Source organism: Boleophthalmus pectinirostris, unplaced genomic scaffold (assembly GCF_026225935.1).
Source record: "Boleophthalmus pectinirostris isolate CB_2022bp ecotype Guang Dong unplaced genomic scaffold, ASM2622593v1 HiC_scaffold_4, whole genome shotgun sequence".
NCBI lineage: Eukaryota > Metazoa > Chordata > Actinopteri > Gobiiformes > Gobiidae > Boleophthalmus > Boleophthalmus pectinirostris.
The window spans coordinates 31226572-31252160 of record NW_026571353.1 but is presented as its reverse complement, the minus strand read 5'-3'; the positions used below and the strand labels follow the sequence as shown (position 1 = coordinate 31252160).

At 39.0% G+C, this 25589-nt stretch overlaps 1 protein-coding gene across 1 annotated transcript in view; it reads left to right on the top strand.

The window, feature by feature from the left end:
* grid2 (glutamate receptor, ionotropic, delta 2) overlaps positions 1–25589 on the top strand; it is a 1594008-nt gene that overhangs the window by 1279801 nt on the left and 288618 nt on the right. Inside the window, exon 12 of the mRNA XM_055161426.1 lies at positions 21574–21712. Coding sequence (XP_055017401.1) covers positions 21574–21712 — 139 coding nt within the window. The remainder of the gene's footprint in view (positions 1–21573; positions 21713–25589) is intronic.

The window sequence follows — 25589 nt, the reverse complement described above, 5'->3', positions numbered from 1 at the left end:
GAGTATTTATTTTTTATTTTTTTTGGCTCCAGTGTCTGTACATTTACTTGAGTAACAATACTGAGTACTTCTTCGACCGCCGGAGAGAATCAGACATAAAAACGGGTTGCTATAGTGACAGATAATTGTCTCAGTCAATCAAACGGCCATGCTAACCCGCATTTAGCTCGCTGGACTCAAAGCTATACAATTAACCCTTCACTTGGGCAGCTAGCAATACAGCCTGTCCGTCACTCCATCAAAACAGAAATAACACCGAGCTGGAGGCCTGCGCAGTACACAATATTTGGAATAATTATAACTCTGGGTCAGGTCCATTGACTAGGCTTCATTACAGTTGAATACAGTTTTGAGGTTTCATGTTAGTAACACGTGTATACTAACCCATATTAGTGTCAGGTTTTTTTTTTAGCTATATCTTTGCAAAGAAGTGACAGGTTGTTGGTTTGATTCTCAGTCAGCCAGTTCTCTCTCTTTTTTTTTTTTTTTTTTTTTTTTTTTTTTTTGCATGTTCTTATCTTTCCATGAGTTTAATCCAGTTTCTCAATTAAAGGTCCTGTATTAACCTATATTGTTTTAAGCCATGTTAGGATGTTGTTACTTTCTCAAAAACAGACCTGGAGTTGTGTTTTGTTTCATTCACACATGTTTTTGTTTTTTTTTTCTCCATCTCGAAAGTAGTTTTCAAGTTAACAGCCGCTTTTTTTACCTTTTGTTCAGTAGAAATGAGCAATCCCAGAGCTGAAAGTATCCAAATGATTCTAGTGAAGTTTTATAGAGTTTAAAACACAGTGGAACACTTCCTGTATCACTGTATTTTCAGTTTGAGAGAAGAACTCAGTCCTAAATATGTTGCAGGGTTTCTGTGTTAAACATGTGTGAATGAAACAAAATACAACTCCAGGTGTGTTTGTGATAGAAAAGAAGAAAACAACAGATCAGATAAAAAAAAAAACAAAAAGAGAGCCAAATATGGGCCTTTTATTTTGCATTACTCCTGTTGTGGGGGGAGGTAGTTGTGTGGCTTATAACTGTTGTGACCAGCAGGGGGCATCTGTAAGAATGGACGATGAAGTTGTATGACTTTTATTAAAAATGTTGAACTTTGTGTGTGTGTTTGGTCCTGAAACATAACAGAGGAAAAAAAAATCTCAATTATAATATACTCTATATTATAATACAAACAAACAAGCGGTAATAGCTCCATAATAATAGCAGGCTGTTGGCTCTTAGCATTTCCTGATATCACAAATAGACATCTAATTGGCTCTTAAACACACATTTTCTATAATCTACTACGGCTAAAAACTTCAGTACACTCTGCAAACATGCTGAGGTATATGTGTGCCTTTTTTAAACCACTGGTCACTTCTTTAATACGCAAACAAGAACTTTTACTCACAAACTCCGCACAACACACTGAAAACAACTAAAACGCTTTCAACCAAACTTGAAAACGATAGCATCTGGTTGGGTACAATATCTGTCAATCAAACAATCGATGCAACTCCTCAAATTAAAGAGGAGTATTATGCAAAATCAACTGCCATGCTATAATGTTGTTCCCTCATCAAAAAAAAAAAAGACATGTTTGGATGTTTATATACCATCCATGCATGTTTGAGTAATTTAGCAATCTCTCCCAGCCCCTATTCGAACCCTCTTTACAGTAAGCAGTTTGCCAGGCTGGCGCCACCTAGTGCTTCCTCTCAATTTTATTTCTCTCCAGCGGCTAGGTCAGGAATTGGAATACACTACACGGTTTGCAAGAACCCGACAAGCGTTTACGTATGTCTTGACCAAATGGCAGCAATTGGTTAAATTAAAAAGTAGCCGCCTACTGTTGAGCGAACAAATACTAAACGATTTAAAGGTTTAAACCGGCTGATGAATCAGGCTAGTTAGCAGTATGATCCTATCCAAAACTCAGAAGACGAAATCACCCATGCTCTTTAATTCTCCAAAAACATACAAAAGCATGACACAAAACTGTACACTACAACTTCACAAACGAGACGCAATGTGCAGTAGTTTTGTTAAAGGGGTGCACAGTTATAGCACTCTGAATGGGGATTAATGTATTTAATTATTTATTTCATATAGTATAAAAAGACATCAACAGTGTCACAACAACAAACATACAAGAAATGAATGAAAAGGAGGAAAAAAAAGAGTAATTAATGTCTGCCCACTTTTCCTTTTTCCAGACAAAACATCAACACCGATAGTAACTAAACATTTCAAATTCATACATTACAGTTCAGTTCATTTTTATTTCGTGGTAGGGGAGACATAAAGAACATTTTAATACATTGTTTTTTATGAATATTGCATTTTCACATTAATAATAAAGTAACAAAGACGGTGAGAAACATGCAGACTCCACATAAGGCCTGGGTGGCTGAGGAGTTGAACCTCAAACCTTCCCGTTGTGAGGCGAGGTGAGTACTAGCCATTCAGCCACTATATTGTTAGGTTATTATTTATTGTATTTTAATAACGACTTCGCACAATAGTCTTAGCTGAGACTTGTCTCTTTAACCACTCACTTTGATTCCGTTATGCTCTTTGAGAAACAGAGACATTTCTTCAATTACACTCAATACTTACGGCATTAATATTTGAACCAGCTTATGTAACCCTCCCAAACACACACACACACACACACACACACTCGCTCACTATACAACACTTAACTTTCAGGATCTGTGTGGAAAATAAAGCGTAGAAACATCCAGGGCTCCAGCTGCAGGACACAGCGGTGAAAAAGGCGCATTGCCGCGGTAACAATGAGCGCGCTGCACTGAGGGGGCACCAGGGGGAGCCTTTGAAGAACGCATCCACTAAAGCTGTGTCTCCTCTAGAATCTCCACACACACACACACACACACAACCACCAACCCACACCTTTGACTGAGCCTGCCCCCCGCTGGAGCTATGGGGAACTTTGAGGGCTGCATTGAAGAGTGGTTCTTTTATACCGGGCTCGAGGTGATAAAAGCAAAGCAGCCTGTACCATGGGAGTCACGGTTAAAGCTCAACACTATTCCACGTTCCAATTATATCACTGGAAAGTCTAGACCGCCTGCCCGTTCGATTCTTACATGTGTGCTGAGTAGAATACCATTAGCTGTGATCAGGTGGTTTCAGATAGTACGAGGAGACTGGGAGGCGGTAACAGAAAAAAAAAGGAAATACTAGGAATAAATATATATGTATGCAAACCTAGTTCTTTTTTTTCACATTTTTAAGCGCCTTTAAAGGGCTCCTGTTACGCAGTTTTCTGGTCTATGGTAAAATGTTGTAGTCAAGGCTAGTGCTACCTAGTGCCTCCACTCAATTTCATTTCTCTCTAGCGACTAGGTTAGGAATTGGAATATACTAGATGGTTTGCAAGAACCTCAGAATGAAAAAATCCGTGTATCATTCGTTCATTCGTTTTTCAATATAAAACCAAAAATAAGAAAACGAAAAAAACAACAGTTTTCTTCGTTATTTGTCTCCAAAACCAAAATGAAAAAACGGATAACGATTAGTTTTTTCAGTTTTCGATTTTGTGTTTAAATGAAGAATGGAAAAAAACGGATAACGGCCCGCTCTGGTCCCGGTCTCAGTCCCGCTCTGGTCCCGCTCTGGTCCCGGTCTCAGTCCCGCTCTGGTTTCCCGTTTACGTGACTTCCGTGACTGCGATGCCGGACTTTTGCACCGCATACGGACTGAACCGGGACTGATCCAGGTCCGAGACCAGACCGAGACCAGAGCGGGACTGAGACCGGGACCAGACCGGGACCAGACCGGGACCAGAGCGGGACTGAGACCGGGACCAGACCGGGACCAGACCGGGACCAGAGCGGGACCGAGACTGAGACCGGGACCAGAGCGGGCCGTTATCCGTTTTTTCCATTCTTCATTTAAACACAAAATCGAAAACTGAAAAAACGAATCATTATCCGTTTTTTCATTTTGGTTTTGGAGGCAAATAACGAAGAAAACTGTTGTTTTTTTGTTTTTCTTATTTTTGGTTTTATATTGAAAAACTAATGAACGAATGATACACGGATTTGAAAAAAACAACAATTTTCATTATTTGTCTCTAAAGTGAAAATGAAAAAAACAGATAACGATTTTTTTTTTTTTTTCAGTTTTCCATTTTGTGTTTAAAAGAATAATGAAAATAAATAAATAAATAAATAAACGGATAATGGCCGTTTCCCATTTCTGTGACTTAAACTGCGATGCCAGACTTTTGTGCCACATATGGACTGAGCCACGACTAAAACAGGACCGAACCAGGTCTAAACCAGAACTTTTCATTTTCCCAAAAATCAACACTGTGCCTTATAATCCGGTGCACCTTATGTATTAATTCTGGTTGTGCTTACTGACCTCAAACTGATTTTATGTGGTACATGGCGCTCAAAAATCTGTCAAAATGTTTTAATACGACTTTGGTAAACTACAAAGCTGCACCGCTTGATGGATTGTCGGAGCATTACAGCTGCCCTAGTCAGGAGCCTTGCGGAGAAGCTGACCATATCAGTGAGCAAGGAGTGAGCAGTTTTTTTCAGCACTTACAGTTTATGTAAATGAGCCATGTGGTTTTACATTTCATTTCTGTAAAACGTAAACAAATGTGGGCAAAACTGCATTAAACATTAAACACATTATTACTCAGTGTATAATTTGACTCCTCCTGGTAGGAAATAAAAAAAAAACTGAAATTATCCACCCACATTCACATTCATAATACACATTCACCAACGTATCAGTGTGTTTAGTTTAATGCGCCTTATAATCCAGTGCACCTTATGTATGAAAATAGACGAGAGAATTCACATTATTGATATTGCACCTTATAGTCCGAAAAATACAGTATTTTCCACAATGGTCTCATTTGAATATAGAGCATTTGTTTTGTCTTCTTTTTATATAGGAACTTTAGAAAGACAGAAACTATAGAAAGTTATTTTTTTTAGCAGCAACTCAGCCACAACGTTGTTTTGCGACAAACTCGACGAGAAAAGAGTGTTTCTCTATCAATAACTTAATGATATTGTCTTATTTAGCAGTTGTATTTCTAAATCCTTGACACAGCTCTATACACGCTGCTTTTCTTCACAAAAAACTTTCATAACTGACACTTGACAAGTCTGTACTTCAGCCATGACACGCCAAGGATTCTCTAAACAAGTACAATTAAATAAGCTGAAATGTTCGAGATACAAGTTTCAACTCAAGAAAATTTCAAGGTGCACTCTTTAACTTTTCTGCATGCTGATCTCAGTGGGAATGTTATTGCTCTACATAGAATGTTCCACAGTATAGAATTGGAACTTTATGTCTTGTATTTATTCCGTGTGTTTTTTATGCTTGAAATCCTAAAACAAACATGCATCCCCTGCCGTTATAACTCAAGAGCAAATATTTTGGTGTGACGCAGAGCTGATATCTTACTCGTCCAGCCAGATCCACACACTTTGACAAAACTTCACAAAGACGAGTGGATCTGGAGCTGTATCCTGTCTCCTCGGCGCCACCTAGTGCCTCCAGTCAATTTCATTACTCTCCAGCAACTAGGTCAGGAATCAGAATACACTAGACGGTTTGCAAGAACCCTGGAAGTTGTAGACCGCGCACCGGCCCATCAGTGAAGAGCTGTGAAACCATGACGTCAAACTCAAGCACCTGTCTGGGTCCATTATGTGGTACATCACAATAGTAAACAAAGTGGTCGAGATGGACGTAGACAATTCAAACTTTGCATTTTTTATTGCACCTTTAATTCGTAAGTTCGCCTCATAGAAATGACAATGATCATTGACAGACATGTTCACTCTCTGCTTTGTTTGCTGTTGTGCCGGCAATTACTTGGACACCACTGAGCGTTCTGGCACATTACATTCGTCACAACCAAATAACAGCGATTGGCTAAATTTAAAAAAAGTACCCGCCTACCGTTGAGCGAATGAATCCTAATGCTGCAAGGCCAGACGGTTTCCACAAAGTGAAACCGGCTGATGAATCAGGCTAACTCCTAGTCGCGTAAAAAACAAACATGCAGATTCAATAATCAAAGCACCAAACTGTTACTTATTTCAGGTAAAATACATTATATATTTTGTTTTGAATGATGCATTTAGAGACACGTGCTACAAATTCACAGCTGTGGTTGGATCGTCTCAAGTTTGGACAGAGGATTTTCACCCTCTGTTGTCTGGTTCCATCCCTTCAGGATTGGAAAAGAATGTAGAAGGGAGTGGTTGGGGAGGGAAGCTGATATCAAGGTTTCAAGAGTACATTTAAGTGCGCTAATGCTATAATGTGTAAAATTGCATTTATGGACACAAGCTGGTGTTAGATTTAAGTTACACAGCACCTTTAAGTTTGTCCTATTTTCTCCTCCTTAATAATAATGACTCAAACACCCAGTTCACGCTGAACCCACACCAGAACCAGCGCAGAAGCAGCAGAGGAGGCGACACGAGTGAGAACTTTGAGCACAAGAAACATATTTGTCATCGTAATAAAAGTTCCGTTTTTTAATTACTATTATTTTAGTGCAATGCTTTATTTAGATTCTGCATAATTTTAAAGGGTAAACACACTCCCACTCTCATTTTGAACTTTAATCTAAATCTAAAATTAGTTTTACCTGGCTTCTCTCAGATAAATACATATAAAAAAGAGCCAGTCTTTTGAACAGCTCTTTGAAAGGAACCGGTCCTAAAGATACGGATCCCTTAAAAGAGCCAAAAGTCGCCTCACTAACGCAATTTATCTCTTTACCAGTGGTTATAAACATGCACATGATACAGTTGAATCCAGGGTAAGATGTTCGATGTGAGTCGTGTGCCTGGATCCGAGTGTGGAACAGTTTGACAAAAAGATTCGGATCCCATAAAAGAGCCGAAAGCCAAACTATCTATTTAACAGTAGGATTATACAGTTGAATCCAGCACAGGAGATGAGTCATGCTCTGTATTCGATAAAAGTTTCAGATCCCATAAAAGAGCCGAAAGTGATTATAAACATGAATTCAGCACAGGAAGTTTAAGATAAGTCATGTGCCTGTATCTGAGTGTGGAAGAGTTTGACTAAAAAATATCTGATAAAAGATTCGGATCACTTAAAAGAGCCGAAAGTCTGATCTATGACACAAACTATCTGTTTACCAATGATTATAAACATACACAATGGCATTATAAAGTTGAATCCAGTACAGGAGGTTTGAGATGAGTCATGTGCCTGTATCCGAGTGCCTAAGAGTCAGACTAATAGATATCTGAAGGAAGATATGGATCTGATAAACAATTCAGATTCCCATAAAAGAGCCGAAAGTCCCATCGCTAACACAAACTAAATATTTTATTATTATGTAACATGCACATTATACAGTTGAATCCAGGGCAGGAGCTTTGAGATGAGTCATGTGTGGAAATGTTTGCTAAATACTTAAACAGGGGTCATCAAACCAAGGCCCGTGCGGTGCCGTGGCGGAGTTAGCAAATTGGGGGCCCTAGGCGAACTTGAGTTTGGGGCACTCATTAAAGTGATGATTATAATTTTTTATTTATTTATTATTTTTATTTTTTTTTATTGTCTGTTTTCCCCCATTGTTTTTGAGACACACATCTCTATTTGAATTAGAGTAGACTGGAAACTTGTCTTATTATTTAGGCAACCTACTAGATAACCAAGGGGGAAATGCTTTGATGATTAAAATAGATTTGATAATCAAGTACTATTATGAGGGTGTTTTCCTTTTTAAGAGTAAACTACTCTCATTTAATTGAGAGAAAATCTAAATTGCTCCATGGCAGTGGAACTGAGGGCAAATGGTTGGGGGGCCTCTCCAGGTTTGGGGACCCTAGGCGGCCACCTACTGTTTCCTAATGGTAGCACCCCCTCTGGGCTCGCGGCCCAACTCCGGCCCTCTATGCATCTTTTACCGGCCCCACAGCCCCTCTGGCCCTTTGATGCGATGCTCAAAAGTTGTCATGGCCTGTTTTTCTAAATTACTTTTTGGCAAATAACAACATGTCTGCATCTTGTGTTTTGTTGATTTTTACCTCCGCCAAGGAGGTTATGTTTTTGCCGGCGTTTGTCTGTTGTTTGTTTGTTTGTTTGTTTGTTTGTTTGTTTGTCTGTTTGTTTGTTTGTTTGTTTGTTTGTCTGTTAGCAACATAACTCAAAAAGTTATGGACCGATTTTGATGAAATTTTCAGGATTTGTTGGAAATGTGAAAAGGAAGAACTGATTTCATTTTGGGGGTGATCTGGAAGAAATCCTGGATTCTGGATCACTTTGAAATTTTAGTTAACATTGTGGTAAATGGGGCCAAAAATTTTGTTTCTCAATATCTCGGTTAATTATTGACCAAACCCCATGAAATTTGACTCAGGGATGGACAATGGGATCCTCTTTCATATCCCAAAGGCTGATCCGGATCTGATCCAGAAGACTGATTTTATCGCAATTTATATAAAAAATGGGGGTAGTCCTTGGCGGAGGTCTGCGCTCTCTGAGTGCTTTTCTAGTTTTTTTTTTTTTTCAATTAAAAAAGGATATTCATATGAAGTAGTTATATTATATTTAAAGTTATATTTATATTTAAATCATTATATGACATATTTACATTTGCCGCCGAATGTGCTGCTGAATTTTTGTCACCAGACAAGCATGTGATCAAAAAGTGACAGTCAACGCTCGTGCAGAATTCTGGGTGCAGTTAAGGACAGAAAAATGGCTCGTGTTCAAGTATGAAAACTTGACAGAGTGAGCAGAGTTTTCAAAGAAACAATGGACGACTGATTATTTTAATGTAAGGAGCGTGCAGTTTGTCTGATATGTAAAGAAAGTGTGGCTTTTTTCAAAAAATATAATCTGCGTCGTCAGGGTCATACAATTCTGTTATACGGCTGACCCGACCCCGGCCCCCATCACAGTGACCCCTGTGCTAAAAGATATCTGAAAAAAGATTTGAATCCCATAAAAGAGCTGAATGTCCCATCTCTAATGCAAACTACCTATTTACCATTGATTATATATACAGTTGAATACAGTGCAGGAGCTTTGAGATGGGATGAGTTGAGTGCCGGGATCCGAGTGTGAAACAGTTTGACAAAAAAATCCAGGATCCCATAAAAGAGCCGAAAGTCATTACAAACATACACAGTAGCATTATAGAGCTAAATTCTACACAGGAGTTTTGAGATGAGTCGAGCGTGGAACAGTTAGACTAACAGATATGTGATAGCAGAGAGCATGAGGAGCGCTCGGAGCTGTGATGTGTGACTGCAGATGTGGGCGGACATATTTCTACTGCCGAAGTGAAAATATTCCAGAGTGACGCCAGGGAACATTCTTCATCTGTGCAGAATAACTACACTTCCAGGAACACGGGCGCAGCTCTGTTTCATCACACTCTTCATTTCATTTCAGACGCCGAATGTGAATACAAGTTTATTTATTTGTACCGCAATCCAACTTCAAGAGTCAAGAATGGAGACTGTTTGTTATCAGTGTACGAGCGCGGGAGGGATGGGGATCTATACGAGGGCGGGGACAGACACGCTTTCCGCAAGAAGAGACAACATATGAAATTGTGTCCACGGAAATGAGACTTGTTTTAAAGACGGGGTATTGCACTTCTGTGAACGTAATTTTTAAAGGTGCATTGCAGAACTTTTCCGGTAGAGGGTCTGTTACCTGCTTGTCTTCTTGAAGATGTTTTTGCTTTTCCTAGAATGTTCCACAGTAGAGATGGAACCTATCTACATTTACAGGTCAGATCTATGCAGGGATGTGGTGGGCGTGGTACGACCGGGGTACGCCGTCCTCCCACTTCTCCCGACGTGAGAAATAAACAAACAAAAAAAAACAAAAACAAAAAAACAAATATAAAATAGCTACAATTTAAATGCCAAATCGGAGATATTGGTGAAAAACTGTATAGGCTCATGATATCTGCAGCACTGTCATAGAGTGACCTGAGGGACCAGGACTAAAACAAGACAGAACCAGGTCTGACCCAGGACTAAACCAGGACTAAACCAGGAGGTTTAAAACAGGACTAAAACAGGAGTAAACAAGGACTGAACCAGGACTGAACCAGGTCCCAGGACTAAACCAGAACTGAATCAGGACTAAGTGTCTGGACAGGCCCTGAGGTGCACCCACATAGACTATCTGGTGACTGCAGGTGAAAGGGACCGGTGCAGAGCTCTGCACCCCACGGGGCTAAGAGCAGCTTTCTCTGCGGGCTCAGGGGTCTCTCCCTCTCTCTCAAGTCCAAGATTAGTCCTGTTTTAGTCTTGGTTTAGACCTGGTTTAGTCCTAGTTTAGGTCTAGTTTAGTTCTGGTTTAGATCTGTGTTAGTCTTAGTTTAGACCTGGCTTAGTCCTGGTTTAGTCCTGGTTTAGTTCTGGTTTTGTTCTGGTTTAGATCTGTTTTAGTCCTGGTTTAGTTCTGGTTTAGTCCTGGTTTAGAACTGGTTTAGTCCTGGTTTAGACCTGGTTTAGGTCTGGTTTAGTTCTGGTTTAGATCTGTTTTAGTCCTGGTTTAGTTTAGTCCTGGTTTAGTAGTCTGGTTTAGTGCTTAGTCCTGGTTTAGGTCTGGTTTAGTTCTGGTTTAGATCTGTTTTAGTCCTGGTTTAGTCTTGGTTTAGCTCTGGTTTTGTTCTGGTTTTGTTCTGTTTTAGTCCTGGTTCAGTCCTGGTTCATGTGTTGTAATTTATGATTTATGTTCTGTAGGTGATTATAAATGGCGTTAATGTTAATAACATGATTCTACATCATTTTGAGTAAAAAAAAAAAAAAACTGAATATATTACAGATTTTTACTGGGCTGGTGCCTTATTATTATTATTATTTTTTATTTTTTTCAACTAAACTAACAGTCTATATGCCACCTGTATGTATTTCAGCATGTCAAGTTGAGTGTATGAGTTTAGGGCTCATCGATGACGTCACAAATCACGTACCCCCATTTAAAAATCCAGACTACACCACTGGATCTGTGGAGAGGCAAGCTAATTCACAGAGAGAATTATTTTATTTTGGAGCAATAGAAACACATGTAATGAAGAAATACCACACAGATTTGTTTAATGTCCATGGAACATTCACAGAAAAGCAATAACATCTCCGTGGAGACAAGCAAGTGATGGACCCTCTGTGCTACGTCACTCCCCCTTCAGAGCACTATCACAACACAAATACTGTCAATAAAAAACAAACAAACAAAAACAAGCAAACAAACATATAATAATAAAATAAAAATTTAAAACCAGTATCAAGATTTTAGCCTTTCCCGTCGTATTGAAATCATGTTTGAAAAAGTAGTAGGTACGTGTTTGCCCTCAAGCTGGAAGGTATCTGGTTTGAATCCCAGTGAGAACAATGTCTTTCCATGGATCATCTCATTTTGACATAGTTTTTTTTTTTTTACTACTACAGTTTTAGTACATTTTATAGTGCACAGTGCAAGAGAAAGATTTTAGGTTGGATGCCTTACAGTCTTGTATAAACAGTAGTATGGAAAGAAAAAGTACTGCCTTCAAGGACACTTTATCTTTTATGACCTTTATTATGCATATAGTTACAGAAATTACATTGACTTTAGCTCTATAACAACTGGTCCATGAATTTCAAATCACCAAATTTCTCCTTGAAAAATAAAATCCAACATATGAAGTTCCTTTTCTCTATCCTCACTTTCCTCTACCATTGTACGGTTACACAAAGAGCGCACTACCATTTCAGAAATACCACTAAAAACTGTTCTTCCTGTAACAATTGGAGCCATTCAAACATTCAAACATGTTAAAAACCCATTTCCAACTGTGTGCAAAAGCTTCGGAAAGGCCAGGATCCAACATGGAGAATGTAGCGAGAGTTGCCAGTACGTTTTCGCTGTGAACCTAATCAGCTCTTCATGGGAGTATCCGCGGCACGGACCTTCACATTTTCAAATATGACTGCCTCATAAAGGTCACGTTTCACAACCCATTGAACTTGAATGCGCCAGTAATGCTTTGGCGTACATGCTAAAGCCCTGGCAGTCGGCGCTACGGTGGAAAACCTACTGTGTCTGATGGCTGCGGTGAACTTTGGATTCAATTCATAGTTAAAGGGCTCGTATTACGCTGTATTCTGACCTGTGTTATAATGTTTCTTCACCACAAACATACCTGGAGTTGTGTTTTGTTTCATTCGCACGTTTTTAACACACAAACACTGCATATTCCATACTCAAACAGGAAACACTCTGTTCTACCTCTTGGCGTCATCAAGTGCGCCAAAGGGTTTTTAAACTCCGTACACCTTCACTAGAATCATTTGGATAATTTCAGATCTAGGATTGCCAATCTACTGAACTAAAGGGTAAAAGTTAAATTTGCCAACTGGACAAAAGTTTATTTGGTCGACTACGTTTCAGAACTCATCCAAGCTGCTTTTTCAGTTCTGGTCAGAATGCTGGCGGATACGTCCTTATATCTGCCTAAAGGGAGGAGCTAACTACACTGAAAATACTCTGAAACTTACACCCTGCTTGTTAACAGTTTGTGTTAGTTACCTAGGCCGATTGAACTCGCCCTGACTGTGAGGTCATATTAACAGAATCATTCAGGTCTATAATTGGAGCTTTCACACCTCTGGACCTGACCTGGCTATCTCTATTTTTTTCTTTGTTTGTTTTGATTTCAGTTTGAGGATGGAGTTATATATTTATAGGAGATAGATGGTGTCTGAGTCCTCCGTTTCTGTTCAAAGATGGATTCTCTTTCCTAACAAAAACTCCCCTCTCAAACCAATTATTTTCTCTGGCTATGATCTGTACCTCGCTGTCTTCAAAAGAGCGGCCCGAGGCTTTTAAATGGAGATGAACATCAGACTGAGGTCCTGTGTTGCTCTCTTGTCTGTGTCGGTACATTCTCTTGTGAAGTGGCTGTTTTGTTTCGCCAGTGTAGCGCTCACTGCAGTCTTCACTACACTGAACGGAGTAGACCGCATTGCTTTGTTTGTGGCTCTGTGTTTTGTCCTTTGGGTGGACCAGATTCTGTGTTCGTAGGTTTGAAATAGTCTGAGATTTCATGTTGTGTGAAAATCCTCTGTAGTTTTTCAGAAACACCAGCCACGTAAGGAAAAGTTACACCCTTTCTCCTGGGTTCTGATTCACTCTTGTCCTGTTTTTTAACTCTCTTTGGTCTATTGAAAGCACATTTAGCCTCTTTTAGGTCAACTTGAAAACTATCGCTTCATGACATCACAAGGTGGAACAGAGCATTTTGAACTTTGGAGATGTAGACAAACTAATAATTAATTCTCTGTACCTGATGTTTTTGAAATGTGAAAACAGAAGTTCATTTTAAACAGTGTACAGCAGTCCAAAGTTAATTGTATTTCTAACAACTTTGACTTTTTGCCATGAGGGTAACACTAACACTGCACTTCCTGGTTCTCGGATGATAACGTGCTTTATAATTATGCCTCACTCAGTCTGCATCCGGTCCAGCGGTTTTATTTTGACCCTAAGAACTCATTTTACAATATATGCGTACAACAACAGAATTTGCATGCCCCATTATCTGATATTAATTAAAGAGGAAACACTTACTGTAGCTTTTGTTTCATCTTTAAAAGCAACTAAGCACAGCAGGGGGCGACCTCTCAAAACATGAACTAACTTAAAGTAAACATTTCCACTAATTACACTGTGTTTGTGATAAAAGAGCAGGTGAAGAGACCACACAGCAGAGGGAGGAAACAGCAGTGAGGAGATGCTGAAATAGAGTTGTTTTTTTTTTATAGAGGGTTGAACGCCTGATTTCAACATTCTCAGTACTCACCTTTACTTGAGTAACTTTGTAAATAAATTGTACTTTTCTTGAACTCTGCTTCTCTTACTACTACTGATGAATATATTTAATTGAAGTAATAGTACTCTTACTTGAGTAAAAGTTTGGTTCAGGTTTTCCCACTCTCTGTCTATAAGTGTGTTTCTTGTACTGCTGCTTCAGATATTATTTAGTTTTTCCTCATTTTTTCTGTATATCCTTTGAAAATACAAGATTTTGAGTTTTATTTAATGTTTTGTCCTTCCAGTTACATTTACTTTAAATCAGAGGTTTTCAATAGGTGAGGCCTGCCTCCCCTCGGGATTCTCCCTCTCAAGTTCAAGATTAGTCCTGGTTTAGAACTGGTTTAGACCTGGGTAAGTCCTGGTTTATTCCTGGTTTGCATCTGGTTTGGTCCTGGTTTAGACCTGGTTTAGACCTGTTTTAGTCCTGTTTTAGTCCTGGTTTAGTCCTGGTTTATACCTGGTTTAGACCTGGTTTAGTCCTGGTTTAGTCCTGGTTTAGACCTGGTTTAGTCCTGGTTTAGACCTGGTTTAGACCTGGTTTAGTCCTGGTTTAGACCTGGTTGAAACCTGGTTTAGTCCTCATGTCCTACTAATGTTCAGTGATGTAAAAGATCACCTCAATTATCCCTGCATGAAGTTGGAAATTACTTGTTGTTACAAAAATCTTTTATGAATGCACTTTTAAAAAAAAAAGTATATATGAAAATACAATATTAAAAATATATATTATCAGTTGTTATTGATGCATTTACTTCAAAGGCCTGTGTGGGGGAGGGCAGGTGGATGGGAGGAGCTGGTTCGGTCTTTACCTGCTCTAAGGGGAGGCTCACATTCACCCAATTTGAAAACCCCTGCTTTAAATTATAAATCAAACATTATGACATTAAACAGCTCTACTTTCTATTGATTAAATTAAAGTTTTTGGTTTTATAGCTCAAAAATACCTAGATAAACAGGCATTCTGACTATTGCCTCTCCACAGATCTAACCTGTAACTTGATCTGGTTTGGTCTCCATGAAGATAGAAACATTAACCCTCTCAGGCTCAAATTAATTTTTAGTATCAGGAAAAATCTGATATTTGGGGAAAATTATAATATGGGGTAGTAATATACAATTCTGACTTTTTTATCCTTTGTAAACAAAAAGTATTTTGCACTTCTGGCAGGCCGTTTGCGTGTAGCCATTCTTGCACAGTCTGCATCGCCCACGTTTATCAGCATGGATGGGAGAAAAGGCTCCTGAGTAAAAAAAGCTCATAAAATATGGATGTGGAGTAAGTAGGTACTTGGAATATAGCTGTTGCAAATCTGCAACGTCCTGCCTGGAGAGGGTTAATACTGTGGAACATTCCATACAAAGCAATAACATCTCCATAGCGTATATAAAAGTGACACAATGCACATTTAACTCACTCTCACTTGTAGTACTTTTCCCAAATCCTTTTCCCTTCTATAGTAATGTACTGAACCACTACTTTATACTTCTACTTGAGTATATTATTTATAATTTATGGCGACTCACTCTACCCACCTCTGTCTCTCGGCGGTTTACAAGGTGAGCCAGGGTTTGTTGGCACCAGGTGTTCTGAGCCGGAGAACTGCAGCGCCAGAGAATACAGTATTCTGTCAAACAGAGGTGAACGGGTGGGCTTCATGTGACAGCGACAATTTAGTATTTATTTATAGTTTTATTGAGCTGTCAAAAAGCAGCTGTTTTGACCTGCTTGTTGTATGGAAGAATCCGTTGTTAATTAGGCCTATCCACCAAAGAAAAGTTGAACGTCTCCTCTGTCACCGTGAGTTATAGTGTTTAGTTTAGTGTTAAAATGTGGTGGCATTACTCAAGCAGACAGGTGTGGATGCTGTCAGCTGACTTTAAGACACAAGATTAATACGGCAAATTTGAATTAGACCTTAAAGGGGCTGTACCAGACTTTCCTCTTTCATCTGATAAAGTCAAAAGTGTCACATACTAAAGCGGTTCGACTTAAGACTTAAACTTAGACAAACTTTATTGATCCACAATGGAAATTATTTGGACACAGTAGGGAGTTGTAGGGAGTATTATCCATTACATAAGGATGAGTTGTAAAGTTGTAGGGAGTATTATCTGTTACATAAAAATGAGTTGTTGTACAGTTTTATGGAGTATTATATTATATACTAGTGAGTTGTTGTATATTTGTAGGAAGTATTATCTGTTACATTAGGGTAAGTTGTTGTACAGTTGTAGGGAGTATTATATTACATAAGGGTGAGTTGTTGTACAGTTGTAGGGAGTATTATATTACATAAGGGTGAGTTGTACAGTTGTAGGAGTATATTGGGTGAGTTGTTGTACAGTTTGTAGGGAGTATTATCTGTTACATAAAGGTGAGTTGATGTACAGTTGTAGGGAGTATTATATTACATAAGAGTGAGTTTTTGTTTGTACAGTTGTAGTTGGAGTATTATGTGTTACATTAAGGTGAGTGGTGAGTTGTACAGTTGTAGGGAGTATTATCTGTTACATAAAGGTGAGTTGTGTACAGTTGTAGGGAGTATTATATTACATAAGGTGAGTTGTTGTACAGTTGTAGGGAGTTATTATAGTTACATAAAGGTGAGTTTTTGTACAGTTGTAGGGAGTATTATCTGTTACATAAAGGTGAGTTGTTGTACATTTGTAGGGAGTATTATCTGTTACATAAAGGTGAGTTGATGTACAGTTGTAGGGAGTATTATCTGTTACATAAAGGTGAGTTGATGTACAGTTGTAGGGAGTATTATCTGTTACATAAAGGTGAGTTGATGTACAGTTGTAGGGAGTATTATCTGTTACATTAGGGTGAGTTGATGTACAGTTGTGGGGAGTATTATAGTATGAATGTAGTCCTGTATCTCACTGTTTCAGAGGAGCTGTAACAGCTGCTCCGTTATGGCCTCTGAAAGTTGTAAAAAATGATCATAAACGTATTGTGATGGTAGAAATTTGTTAAGGAAAGTGAGGAATAAGTTTGAACCAGAACCAACTGGTCAGTAAAAATCTGATGAAAGATGATCAGGTTGTGTGGAATGTCTTAAGTATTTCTTTCAAAAATAGTGTTATATGCATCTGCCCTCCATCTCAAATTATAACATTAATGCTGTTAACGAAAACTTTATAGGTGCATTGTGTAATTTCTCTGGTGGAGGGTCAGTCAAATGCTTTTCTCCATGGGGATGTTATTGCTTTGTGTGGAATGTTTCACAACTGGCACAACCGAGTGCCTCTGCTCAATTTAATTTCTCTCCAGCGACTAAGTTAGGAAATGGAATATACTAGACAGTTCGCAAAAATCCCGGAAGTGCAATTTCGGACACCAGCGAATCAGCGAAGAGCCACATATTCAGTGTTGGCAACGATTCCCAAGATCAAGGATTTAAAGCCAGAATAAAGAGAATGTTTGGTGAATTTCATCAAGGGGAAAGACATTATTGCCCTTCTTCCTATGGGATTTGGGAAAAGCTTAATATACCAGTTAGCATCATTAGTGACACAATACATACGTGACTACCAAATAGCAGCGATTGGTTAAATGATAAAAACCTACAGTCAAGCAAATTAATTCTAACACTGTGAGGTCAGACGGTTTCTACGAAGTGAAACCGGCTGATGAATCAGGCTAGTCAAATAGCACTGACTTGGAACGCACTTTAGAAAAAGGGGAGGCGGGTGAGGACTGTTTTTAAAGACTGTACTTGAAATACAATATTTTAGACTATTTATTCTTACTATTATTTATGCTGCTGTTGACCTGGACCTGAGTGCAGTGTTTAATTTCTGTGTATTTTTATACTGAAATGACAAATAAATTCTGATTCTGAAATGGAGATGTTATTACTTTGTATGGCACAGGTGTCAAACATAAGGCCCGGGGGCCAGATCCGGCCCTCCAAGACCTTTAATGTGGCCCTTGGGTGATTTTCTACTAAAATATTTTAATTATATTTTTTATTTAAATATTGTTAATTTTCTGCGTGTGTGTTGAAATTGAATTTTTCTTAAAGTTTCAGGTTGTTCATAATATTATAATATTATTAATAAGAAAGAGTTCATCAATTAAAAAATATTTGTGTAATAGATTTGTGTTTCTCTGCACAAATATTTGAAATTATTGTTATTTTTGGGGTTTATATGACATGAGTTTTCTGATCCGGCCCCTTTGGGATCAAAGTCGGTTGGATACGGCCCCCGGACCAAAATGAGTTTGACACCCCTGTTGTATGGCATTAAACCGTTCTATCTTCATGGAGACCACACCAGACCAAGTTACAGGTCAGATCTATGGAGAGGTGACCCCGCTCACAGTCAGAATGTTTGTTTTTTTAGGTATTTTGAGCTTTAAAACAACCTGTAATTGAATAAATGTAACGTAGAGCTGTTTAATGTCATACTGTGGAACTTTCCAGGCAGAGAAATGACATATCCATAGAAACAAGCAGGCGAAGGAACCCCAGCGAAAAAGTTACGTAGTGCACCAGCCAGCGGGGACAACTATACATGTAATATTCCACAAGAAGTCAATGTCGTTTTATATTACCCCACAAAGGGTTGCGAGGGCATTGCCTTAACAATACAAGAAACTTACATAAGATGCTCGAAGAGTCCCACAAACGCATTCAATAAAGTCGACGCGGTTACATATAGAACTATACAGCCCTTGGGTTCTATGTCACCATCCTTTGCATAGCTTATGAAAGTTACATGAACGATGAACGCCGTAGGATCGCATGGAAACGATAACAAATTTAATTTAAATCATGCGCTGTGAGGGGATACAGAGAGGAGCCGTGATAGCGAGGTGCGGTGGTGGGGAAAAAAAACGAAAAAAAAAACAGCACAGCATGGGCAAGAGTGTTCTGATAAAGACACTATAGGATTACGCACATATTATTGAGTCTGGCAGAAGGGTGGAGGGGTAAGGGGGGGGCTCTGCGAAGCTGTGATCCCCATGTACAAGGATGAATGGGCCTAATTTCTAAGCGTCTCCAATAAAGGGAGAGAGAGGAAGAGCTAGCAGGCTACAAATCAATCATTACTTTGTTTGCGGTTTTGCGTTCGCCGCGCGTGTGTGTGTGTGTACGTTGTGAGGCGTATGCGGACGCAGCGTGCATACCAAAACGGGAATAAAACTGCGTGCTTGGCAATAGGAGCCGCTTCCAAGTGCGTGTGGGGGGGATGCATATCGACGCCGGTAAAAATATGAATGTAAAAAGGCTACAGGTGACGCTAACTACGGCGGCGAGCAGCGTGGAAAAGCCAAGTTTGCTAATTTGGGCTTCTTGGCAAGGAATACGCAGGGTATTTTTGAAAACATTGCAGTCGTTTTTCAAGCGTGCACATAAAGAAAGTGGAGACAGTGTGCGTTTTAACTAGGGCATATAAGTGGGTTATTAGCAGGGATAGTATAAAGGGGTATATTTTTGAAAGATAGACGGGTTTTATCGCTGTGAGCCCAACGGAGAATTAAAACGTAATGGATAATGCGACAAAGTTTTGAAATTTCAGCATGATCAAACTGAACATTTGCTGGAATCTGTTCTCGTAATTAATATTTTTTCACATGAATCTCAAAGCAAACCACCAAATGAAAAATGATGGATCATATTGGCGACAGTAGCTCATTTGGTAGAGCGTATGACCACTAATCCCACCTTGAATCCTCGAATTCCCATTGTCTGTTGTCGCTGTGTCCTTAGGAAGACACATAACCGACCCTTCCCCCAGTGTCTGCGCACACTGATGTATGAGTGTGTGTGAATGGGTGAGGTGGAGGTGGAAAAGCAATAAATATAAAGCAGCATTTCCCAGACATTTTTTTTCCCCCCCCCATATTTTCAAGTCAATAGACATATTCGTAAATCACTAAATAAATGTGTGACCGTTATTGAACATTAATGAAGATATTTATTGTTGACTGAGTGATTGTGTCGTGTTACTCAAGTTTTAAACGGTGAAAAACAGTAATCAGTGTTTCCCTCAGAAAATTTGTTAGGCAAGGTGGTGCTGCTGAAAAAGTGAGGAGCAGGGGGTGCGCAGAGATTCCGGACACGTAGAAAAAAATGAAGAAAGGAGGTCGCGACCCAGTCTTTGGGAAACAATGATGTTCAGTGTGTGACCATTTACCCTTTACCAAATAATGACACATGTAACATTTACCACATGCATGAAAAGGATGGACTTGTCTTGATTCCTTATAGATACTCTGACATATTTTCCTCAAATAAGTGTAGACATCTATTTATACTCTGAGTCATTTTAACATTGTTCAAAGTGAAAAACTCCATACTAAGTGAGATATTATAATTTGTCAAATGTATCTGGAATATTAATGTTTTAAAACTGTTTATTTTTTATTTTTTATGGGGACCATATTTGAAAAGTCACAAACCTTTGAGACCCAATTCAATAGACATTATTTATAAATCACAAAACAAAGGTGGATTTGACCATTATTGAACATTAATGAGGATATTTTATTGTTGACTGAGTGATCGTGTCTCTCTGAACAATTAGTATTACTCAAGTTCAAGTATTATTATTATTATAGTATAAGTAGTATTAGTATTAGTAGTACTCAAGTATTATTCAAGTGAAAAACAGTCACTGAACCAGCAATAAAATGTATCCATAAGTCGCCTATTTGGACATCAAATGTAGCCCATTTAATTTTCTTTTCAACATTCAGTTGACCAGAAATATAAGAAAACCAGAAATATTGGAACAAAATAGTCAATAAAATAATAATTAAAAAAAAAAATAGAAATGATACAAAACATGTCTTAGCATTTCAGCATTTCTAATGAGACAGCTGAGCCTATCTGTGTTTTAGTAGCGAGGTGCAGGAGGAGAGTGCAACACACATATCAGGCGTATAGGCAGAACTGTATATTACAGACCGACATGCAGATCGTACCCCCCCCAAAAAAAAAACATCTCTTGCGACCCAGTCTTTTTTAAAAGCACAAAACTAATAGTGCTATTACAGTTCAAATAATACTTTCATTACAGACCAATAAAGATGCAGAGAACAGCATAAACTCATGTAACATTATGCTTGTAAATAAGTACATTTCGTACATTTTGTGTGTGATTTTATGTGTAAAAGGAGTACTTTATGACAGAATCAGACCACTACATGTTGCCTGCAAGTAATAATAATGTATTTTATAGACTTCATGGATAAACTTTAGTGAACTGACCTTGGTAAAGATCTCCGCAATGCAGTGAATTGTCTGTTGACTCTTTAGAAAAATGATGAATGGAACGAAATGGAAAGGCTGAGGTGGCTTTTGGTTTGCTGCAGTGGAGGAAGGTGGAAATGCGTAGCTATTTATATACTGCCCTTTATTACATCATAGACTGTATAAAGAGGTGGACTAAGGGAGAGTGACGTCACCCACAGTGTTCGGCTCTGATCAACTGAAGCAAACTTGGAGACGAGTTCCATGTTAGAAATAGGAATTTATGGACAAAACAGCTAAACAAAAACATTGGGATCATGTAACGCAAGTTAATACCACAATTTTAAGACCAAAATAAAGAGCCTGGCATCTGTATTTTTTATCAGTCATTTACACCTTTGAAAACTGTTAAAATCATAGACCGTCTAACACTTATTTCATCCCTGTAGCCTTGTATTGGTCATTATTTCTGTTTTTAAGTCCTTGTGTTTTTCTTTTGCAGGAGGAGAAGTGCCCTACACCACCCTGGCCACTCGCATGATGATGGGGGTGTGGTGGATGTTTGCTCTCATCGTCATCTCCTCGTACACGGCCAACCTGGCAGCCTTCCTCACCATCTCCAGGATCGAGAACTCCATACAGTAAGCACGCTCTGGCTCATTACACAGCCATGAGGTGGGGGATAATTGGAGCTCTCTCTGTGGCTGCTAACCTTTCAGAGCAGAGGGTGGGAGGCAGTTAGCACTTTAGATTTGCATTAGGAGCTGAATATTCAGATAAACATGCAAGTTGTATTGCCTGAGCAGCCAATCCCTTCGACATTCTGTTGGACTCTAGAAGGGGCTGGAACTGGATCATAGAAGGTGAAAATCCTCTGTCCAAACTTGAGACGATCCAACCAGAGACGCTGATTTGTATCATGTTTCTCTCAAATTCCTCTTCGTATCATTCAGAAGAAAATATATAACTTCATTTAGCTGATTCAAAGAGACTGTAACTGGACAGTAGAAGGTGAAAATCCTCTGTCCAAACTTGAGACGATCCAACCACAGCTTCTAATTTGTATCACGTGTCTCTTAAATGGGGTGGACATCTCGTCTTCAAAATTCTTGAGTCATTTAGAAGAAAATATATGACTTGTTATATAGGAGATAAATAATACTTTGGTGCTTTGATTGTTCATTCTGAAAAAAATCATGCCGTTTCTCAATCCTTTATGTTGTTTTTTATGCATATCTACTTGTTTTATACGAAACAAAAAAGGACTAAATTAAGACACTGCATTGAAAAACGTGCGTCCTTACTATGAACAGGCTTGCATCTCCACAAAACTGACCAGGATGAGGGCCTCCACCTGCTTATTTCCAGGGACATGGTGTTTATGGTGTTTCTTTGGCTATAATATTTCACAGCATGAGTATAATATGTATAGACAGACATACAGACAGGTAATTTATTAATCCTGAGCAAACTGCTGCGGTTGATTTCCACTGCGCGTCTCACCTTTGTGTCTCAGTCAAAGGTCTCAGTTTAACAGGAGGACTGGTCAAGAAGGTTATAATAGACCACTAGAAAATTGCATGGTGTTGCTTTAAGATGAACTATGTATTTAAAGTACACACTGACTTAGGATGTACATGTATCCAAAGTACCATATTTTTCGGACTATAAGTCGCTCCAGAGCATAAGTTGCACCAGCCAAAATTTATGTAATGAAGAAGAAACAAACATATATAAGTTGCACCGGACTATAAGTTACACTTTTTCAGGAAATGTATTTTATAAAATCAGAGACCAGGAACTGACATTTCATCATGAAAAGCAAGTTATAGTAATAATGACAATAGAATAAAGAAAAACAGGCTGAACAGGGGATAATATGTTACGTAACATATGAACAGTTCTTCAGATAACTATTGCAGAAACAACAGAACAGAACAAGTTTACCAAACTCACAATCTTACTCCAAATCACTAAATCCATTGAATTCTTCTTCATCTTCGGTATCACTTCTGCGCGACCTCCGGAGGTAAAGTGTAGATCCATGAGGAAAATGGAGCACCGCTTCCTCTTCTGCGTAGCTGTCGTCAGATTCAGCATCAGTTCAGTTAGAATTATTCCGGCCTTTCTGAATCCAGACAGGATTTCGGTTGTCACTGGAGTTCACGCTTTGTCGATCCATCCAATGACTTCCAGGAAAGTTGCACTGCAGACCTTCCCGATTACCGTGAAGCTGTGTTCTCCATTCCCACCTTTCGCCAGTCCCTCACAAGTTTCTTGTTCACTCCTTTCTTTCTGCTGCTCAATTACCATATTTGCCTGCATATTTCACTACTTGCGGCAGGATAACAGGCTTTTTCTGCAGGAGGCATGTGCATTAGAGGGCGAAGTGACAGTGGTACAGGAGTAATAGGAGCAGCGGATACTGACACACAAGCCTAGAGCCTCTCGAGGCTGTTAGTCTGAAAATGTTAATATATAAGTTGCACCGGAGTATAAGTCGCAGGAAACACCCAAACCATGAAAAAAGTGTGACTTATAGTCCGAAAAATATGGTAATAATTTGTTTATTTACTTATTTAATGAGACAGGGACAATGCACAATATACATTAACCTTAACAGGAAACATTGTCCCAGGTTGTAGCAGCGGTGCACATTTCCACCTGTCGTCCTTGGGCAGGTTCATTGATTGATTGTATTTAACAGACCTTATCTATCATCTATTCTTCTTGGAGACCCGTGTAGCATGTTTTGGGTTCAGTGTTGAATTTATGTAGAAAGCACATTCACAAATGCTTGATGAGGTGGAGTTTGGACAGAGGAGAGTATAGAGAGTGCATTTATATACAGATAGTTTTAAGTGTGATTAGGCAAATGGAGCAGGATGTGTGGCAGATTGTGATTGGCGGTGACAGTGACAATCTGGGAATATTTTACAGTTGCTCCACTTAAGCTTTTACTTTCTATTAAATCTCTGTGAAATGATCATACACCAACAGACTTGCTAAAACAATAAGCCTATGTAATAGTCACGGTTTTGTCTGCCAAATTGGGCATATGGTGCTTTAATATGTTTGTTTTTGAGATATTTACCACTGTTGCTAATTATGGACATATTTGGAGTTACAGCATGTGTTGTAGTTTTAATAACATAAATATGAATCAATACAAGCAGTGTAAAAGTGTTTTAAAGGGATCATATTACACTACTTTCTGATCTATGTTATAATATTGGTTCCTCATCAAAAACATCCCTGGAGTTGTGTTTTGTTTCATTCAAATACGTTTAACACACAAACCCTGTAAATTTAGGCTGTGTTCTTCATGTAAACTGAAAACACTCTGTTCCACCTTGTGATGGCAAAAGGTAATACAGTACAGGAAGTGCTCCACTGTGCTTTAAAACTCCATACACCTTCACTAGAATCATTTGGATGATTTCAGACATGGGTTTGCCGATCTCTACTGAACAAAATGTAAAAAGAAGGTGTTAAGGTGTTTTGAGTTTTGGAGATAACAGACTAAGGCTGCGTTTATATGATGACGGTCTGAACAGAAGACGCAAAAGTGGCGTCACGTCTTTACTTTTTATTCCGCGTTTAGACAAGCGTTTTCGGGAGGCAGTCTGCGTGCGTACGGTGACGCAAAAGTCTGTGGAATTCGACTGGGTATGCGTGTACTTAAAGAAAAAAGAGCACATCAGCTACTCCTTCCAGAAAGTTATTCCACGATCAATGGGTTCTCCTAGGTCTCGCCTGCAACGAACTGCTGCATCCAGAATTAATTTTTTTTGTAATTTCAGATCCTTCTCTGTTCACTTATAGTATCTCTGCATATTCTGTACATGTGTTGGGATGCCTCCTGTAAGTTTATTAGAGCTGTCAGAGCTGCTTGAAGGTCCGACGCATGGAAATGATCCGACACGTTTGTTTCTGTGTACTGTATGTATTTTGACGTAAACGCGTACGCGACGTGAGCAGATCTGACCAGAGTTTTGCGTCTTGGGCAGTGTAGACGAAAACGCTACAACAGAGTGTATTCAACTTATCCACTCTGGAGGTTGGTTTCAGATTTTTGCGTTTTTAAGGCCCAAAAACGCCGAACAAAAGGCACTTCCGATAAAATATTTTGTCATTTTTACCTGCGACCGTTCCAGTGTAAACAGGCCCTAATAATGCAGGATTCCTCAAACATAAGTAAATGAAACACAACACAACTCCAAGTATTTTATGTTTTTGACGAGGTAACAACATTCTAACATGGCTCAAAGCTCACAAAAGTCTATTCTCTCTATCATAGGACCTTTAAGTGTCAAAAGCAATCAGCTCTCCGTTGGGGTCCAGTTAATAGCAGGGCTGTTGACAGGGCTGTCCACTTTCACCGTACTTATTTACACACTCACACATACTGATGGTTCCTGCCGCACAGTGCCCCCTGCTTATCTACCCCAGCGATAATATGTTTTCCGGGCGTGTTCCTAGTGGCGTTCGGAAGCGCTCATCTCTCATTGGACTAAT